Source organism: Chroicocephalus ridibundus, chromosome 8, assembly GCF_963924245.1.
Source record: "Chroicocephalus ridibundus chromosome 8, bChrRid1.1, whole genome shotgun sequence".
In the NCBI taxonomy this organism is placed as follows: Eukaryota; Metazoa; Chordata; class Aves; order Charadriiformes; family Laridae; genus Chroicocephalus; species Chroicocephalus ridibundus.
In genome coordinates, this window is record NC_086291.1 from 12,465,338 (window position 1) to 12,471,337 (window position 6,000).

Genomic DNA, 6,000 nt, shown 5'->3' on the forward strand with positions numbered 1-6,000 from the left:
AACAGTTACACAGTGCTCATACTTACTTGAATCCTCCCATCTGAGAAGGTGCAACTTCCAAGCAGAATAGTACAGAAATCCCAGTACCAGAAAGAGGCAGAGGGCTAGCAGCAGGTTACGCATAAACACCAACAGTCCCATCTTCACATTAAATCTGCTCTTCTACATGACCTGAGAAAGAAAAACTATGTTGAGGTTGGAGCCACCTTCTCCAACAGTCATCCTTCCAAAACATGCCATCCCACACCCACCGTAACGCACAGATCCAAAACCGTGCTCTCCACAAGATAAAATACACCAACCACCCCATCCGCATTGGGGAAATAAGACCTACCACCCCCAGCCGCTGCCTTTTTTTTGTGTCACAAGGGTAAATGCCGTTCCGGAGCGGCAGGAGGTCACCGCAACACGGTGACAAGGCACCAGCCCAACTCCCTCTTCACACTTACGCCCCAGCCCGCTACAGATAACCAGTCCCAGAGCCGGCACAGCCGAGGAGGCCTGGCGAGCAGAGGAAAGCCCAGACTTGCCACAAAGCAAACCCAGGGGCTGCCCGGGGGTGTCCCGGGCACAGCGGGGCCCGCAGGAGCTGGGCCCCCGGCCGGGAGCAGCGCAGGTCCCGCGGCGGCAGGGAGGAGACACGCTGCCCTGAAGGCTGAGACGGCACCGGGGGAGCAGGGCCCGCACGGCCCGAGCAGGACGGCAGCTGGCCGCCGGCTGACAGCTGCCAACGGCCGGCTAGAATCCGGCTGGAATCTGACCGGGCAACGGCACCGCCGCCGCCAGGCACCCCGCCGCCTGCCGGGCCCCGCTCGCCCAAACGCCGTCGGGCCGCTGAGGCCGGCCCTGCCCTCGCCCTCCCTCGCCCCCCTCCGCCCCTCCTCACCCGGCCGCCGCCGGCTCTGGGCGCTCGGCCGCCGGCTGCGACCACCGGGCGCGGGGCTGCGGACACCGCCATGCCGGGCGCGGCGCAGCGGGACCGGCCGCCGCCGCCGCGGGGCTGAGGGGCACAGCGGCCGCCAATGGGGCGCCGGGGCGGGGCGCCGCACCGCCCACCCGCTCGCATAGCGGCCGCCGCCGGCCAATGGGGCGGTGCGGGGGGCCGCGCCCGCAGCCTATCGCGGGAGGCGCCCGCAGCCAATGGCGGGCGGGCGGGCGGCAGGGGGTCCGCCGCCGCAGGGGCGCTGCGGCAGGGCGGTGGCGCGCATGCGCGGAAACCCCCCGCCACACCCCCCACCCCCCCCGCATGCCCCGGCGCTGGATCCAGCGCTCGGCTGCACCGCGCTGGGACCGCTCCTCTGGCACTGCGCCGCTCTCATCCCCCCTCCCGTCACTGGCACTGCACTGCTCCCCCTCGCCTGTCGCTGCGCCGCTTTGATCCCCCCTCCCATCACTGGCACGGCACTGCACTGCTCTGCACTGGTACCGCTCCTCTGGCACTGCACCGCTCTCATCCCCCCTCCCGTCACTGGCACTGCACTGCTCACCTTCCCCTGTCACTGCACTGCACTCATCCACCCTCCCACCACTGGTGCTACACTGCACCGCACCGCTCTGATCGTTGTACCATTTTGACACACGCACCCCCCCCTCACCGCACCACACCGCCCTCTTCCATCACTGCACTGCACCCTCCCCACACTTCTAGTGGCTGGACGGCACTGCTCCGCATCCCCCCAGTCACTGCCTGGCATTGCTCCCTCAAATCACAGCTGCACTTCCCATCACTCATTGGCACCTCCAAACCACTGCAGTGCCTTCAGGTGCTCCACGATGCCATTCCTTCCTCCAGGCATGGCACTGCAGGGCCCCTCCAGGCACCACACCGCCTGTCAAGCTCCGCATTGTCACATTGCTCCAGCTGCAGCACTGCACTGCACAACACCGCACCTTCCTACAGCTGCGACACCTCCAAATCTTGCAGTCACTGCAGCCAGGGCACGGTCCCACCTCACCCTCCCACCAGGCTGCTGCATCCCAACAGGGACACTGCATGGCCTCACCTCTAGTCACTGCATCGCAGTGCACTGCATTTTTGCTGCACTCCCCAACCTCCAAGCATTGCTCAGCACAGCCTCTCACCACTGCTCTGCTCTGCCCAGTCTAACCTAGAGCCACTGCACTGAGCAGCCCAAGCCGGTCACTGCCCCGCACTGCACCTAGCCGTGCTACCCTGCCCAGTTTAGCACCCAGTCACTGCCCCGAGTCACTGCCTTCACACTATCCTCCAACTTCTGCAGATCCTCACACCGCACCATACCCAACAAGGTCCTGCCCAGCCACTGCAAGGCACTGCATCACCTCCCTGGGCTTCCCAGTGTTGCACAGCCTCCACCACTGGACCACGCTGGGCTGCACAGCCCATCCCAGCTGCCCTCCCACAGCAGAGCACGAATCACACCGCAGAGCCAACACCACTTCCACGCGATTCCTGGTATGTTACGGTCTCCACCCCCATCCTGCAAGGCTGCCAGCCCGCATCTCACCCTCCCCACAGCATCACCCTCTTCACCGCTGGCCCCACAGTCTTGCTGGGTAGCCCTAATACTCGTTGAGCCCAGGGCAAGTGAGAAACACAAATATAAGGCAGCACAGGGAGGGAATGATAAACAGTTAGGGAAATTATTAGGCATGGAGGGCAAACATCATCAGAAAGGAAAAAGACCATAAGGAATAAACTTGCATCTTCAGGACAGTAAAGGAGCCCAGTGATTTTCTGTTTCCACCCTCTGTGAGTCACTGATAACACAAGGTAAACAAAAAGCCACGTGAGTTTAAGTGAAACTAAGTAGGATCGTGTCCAGCGTGGTGGCAGTTCCTGCTGCCAGCGAGCCCAAGTGCCGATGCTGACTGACACACACCACCTCGGACGGCACAGGGCTGGCTGAGCACTGCCCAAGCCTGTCCCGGGCACTTGGTGAGAGGCAGAGCCCATGCAGGTTGCAGGGAGAGCTGGCAGGGGCTCACGCAGCTCCACTTTGTGTTCAGCATGGATGAAATCAGTGTGACATGGCTGCATGTGCTGCACTCGTGCAGCCGGGCTCATAGATACCCTCTGCCTCTCTGCAGAGACACATGCTTCGCTGGCATCCAGTTGGGTCTTTTCTATACCAATAACAACTTCTAGACGCAGCGCAGGAGCCAAACAGACTTGTGCCAGCACCCAGGTATCACTGGCACCAATATCCCCCCGAGGAGGTGCACAGAGAAGGGCCACGACCACGTCCACACAGTCCCATCCATCTGCAGGCCTGCCCACCCCACCGCTGCCTGGACCGATCCCCATCTCCCTGGGGCTGACCCACTGGGGACAGAGTTGCGCTCACCCAGCCGAGGCAGATCCCTTCCCTCTGGTTTCATGGCGAACCGGTGCATGGCTGGGCTGGGCACCTCCTCCACTGGCCCCCACTCAGCCACAGGCTCATTTCCTCCAATAACCCCACCGACTCCTGCACCGCGTCGTGCCTGGCTGGACCTCGGCTTTGCTTTACAAACACTTCGGCTCCTCTTTTTGCCTCTTCATCCCTCCAGCTGCATAAGCTGGGTCTCTTCTCCCTGCCACCCTGGTGACACAGATCTGCTTGTGACGCCTGCTGCCGCCGTGCCACATCTGCTCTGACCATCCTCAAACCTCACCTAAACCGCCCTGATTCTAAGACTTGTGCGCTCAGAGTTTAAACCCTGCGGTCTGCAGGCACAGCGGGTGATCTGATTTTGCTGATGAGATAAGCAGGACCTACAGCATGAAGCCAGATAGCGACAAGGCTGGGGCTTGCTCCTGAGCTCGCGTTTGTCACTTGGGAAACTCTACCTGGTGTTATCAGGTGTCAGCACTCTGGAAAGAGCCCAGGATAAAGTCACGCTTCTTGCCAGGCTGGAAAAAAACTCGGGACGTGAGTGCCATGCCTCAATGGAAATCAGGTACCAGCTCCCAGCAGCTGTCTAACGGCCACGAGATGAATTAAGGCAATGATTAGTGGAGTGATTTGGTTCGAGTAGCAGGGCTTTAGTCTGAACATGTTCCTACTTAGCTTACATGTTTCATTCGCAGGCAGATGTCAAGCTGGATGTTGCTAGGAGATCGACAGCAGGGGAATAATTAAGTCTGATTAAATCCTATCATATTGCTGTGCCACTTTCCAGAATGCTCTGGAGCTTTTCAAAGCCAAACTGACCAAATGAAAGGGCAAGAGCTGCAGCTCGCCCTGCTCGACAAAAACCCGCTTGTGGTCGACCCGCTGAGCCCTGGGGCAGTGCCCGCAGCTGCCCACGTCTCTGCAGAGCCTTTCCTGCAGCAACGCTGGCCATGGGCTGGAAAAAGAAGGCTCAGGCAGAGGGCACGGCTGGTGGCTGCGTTATCTGGTAACTCAGGATGGTCAGTACCTGGAGCAAGTGGTGAGGGGTCCTGCACCCCATGTCCCTGCATCAACCCTGCATGCTGCCTGGGGGGCTCACGTCGGACTAGGCATAACCCGGTGCCCTCGGCACATATAGCGCACCTGGGTCAAAGCTGTGTGAGGGGGCCAGGAGCTGGTTCAGCCGTTCACATCCCTCGAGGGGCTTCGGCACGTGGAGGTGACCATCAGCAACGCTTCCTCCGTTCCTTCCTCTGGAAGGAGACCTCCCGGGGCGTGCCAAAATTGTTCTGCAAACACACCTCACACGTGGTGCTGAGCACCACGGGGCGTTCCCACTGGAATGATGCCTGCTTGCATTTTTCTTTCATGGTGGCTGAGCCGCGCATTATACGGGGTGACACGTAAAGGCAAATAACAGCTACAGGTTCTTTTCCCATCAGTAAATAAAGTTATGCTGTAACTATCTGCATCGGTTGCCGAAGACACACACGTCAGCCTCCGGGCTCCCTCTGTAGCGAGACTGCTAATCTCATTTTGATTCTCTGCCCTATAAAAATTCTTATTCTAATACTCACGCTGTAATCCTTCTTCCCAAATTACATGTCATCAAATCAGACCTGATACTAATTAACATAGTATTTTATTATTAATTAAATACCACTAAATGCTACAGCAAAGATCTCTTTCCAGTAAAGGCTAGATAGAGATTACCTCTGCTGATGCACAGGCTCGGGGAATGCGACCTGGGCTGTAAGACACTCGTATTTTGTCTTTATCTCTCTGGCCAAACGTCTCACACACTCATTGCGTATTATTCTTAAACACAGGCTCTGAGCGTGATGAGTCTGTGGATGGCATTTTACATTTCTGGTGCTCTGGCTACTCTAAGAAGAGAAATGCTGAACAGCATTGTCAGCAGTCCCACAGAAAACAAGCTGAAACAAGCTGGACTTGGCTGAAAAATTCTGCCACCCTCCAGATGTTTTCAACAGCGAACAGCCGCACTTACCGCTACGGGCGCAGGTGAACACCCGGAGCCTGCCCGAACGGCTCCCCGAGCGCGCAGCCTGACCGGACCGCGTTTCCCAAGGTCTTCCTCAGCTGAAATGCTCCAAAGGTCCTGCCTGACACGCGGCCGCAGGAGAGTGAGCAGCCGGCCAGCACGCCACTCAGCGCTTCATCTCCTTGCATTAATTCCAATACGCTACGTTTTGTTCGCGCATATTTTCCAAGAAGGGAGGTAGGCTGGATTTGAAGACAAGCGTTGGAGACTCCCACCTTTCTGGGTCTGTTTCAGGAGTCCCTCACCCTCACGTTCAGAAGAGCATCCCACATCCCTGTGTCTGGCTTCGGCTTGCAGACATACCATTTTGTTCTGCCTTCTGCTTGATTAAAGAGCCTTTCAGAGCTTGGCATTTTCTCTTTGTGACACTGCACATATGCTGCAAGCAACCCCCCTCTCATCCATCTTTCTGATAAGCTAAATATACCGAGTTGCTTAATTCTCTTACTGCCAGGCTTTTCCTCCTACCCTCAAGCCATTTTTTGCGTTTATGCTCTACACAGCCTCTCTGATTTTCCTGAAGCCTTTTCAAGATGTAGAATCCCACAATGAGCCTCCCTAATGCTTTGACGCAGGGAT

The 6,000-nt window shown here is 58.1% G+C and overlaps 1 protein-coding gene across 6 annotated transcripts in view; it reads right to left on the reverse strand.

Moving 5' to 3' along the window:
• ST3GAL3 (ST3 beta-galactoside alpha-2,3-sialyltransferase 3) overlaps positions 1–5,639 on the reverse strand; it is a 194,271-nt gene extending 188,632 nt beyond the window's left edge. For 3 of the 6 annotated variants that reach the window (XM_063343469.1, XM_063343470.1, XM_063343467.1), the window contains exons 1-2: positions 887–1,040; positions 27–171 (exon numbers count right to left, since the gene is read on the reverse strand). In XM_063343469.1, the coding sequence (XP_063199539.1) occupies positions 27–141 (115 nt within the window). In that variant the 5' untranslated portion in view covers positions 142–171; positions 887–1,040. Of the gene's footprint in view, positions 1–26; positions 172–886; positions 1,041–5,367 lie in introns of those variants that run through there. The other 3 variants (XM_063343468.1, XM_063343471.1, XM_063343472.1) reach the window with 3 other exon arrangements.
• Between the last annotated feature and the right edge of the window lie 361 nt (positions 5,640–6,000).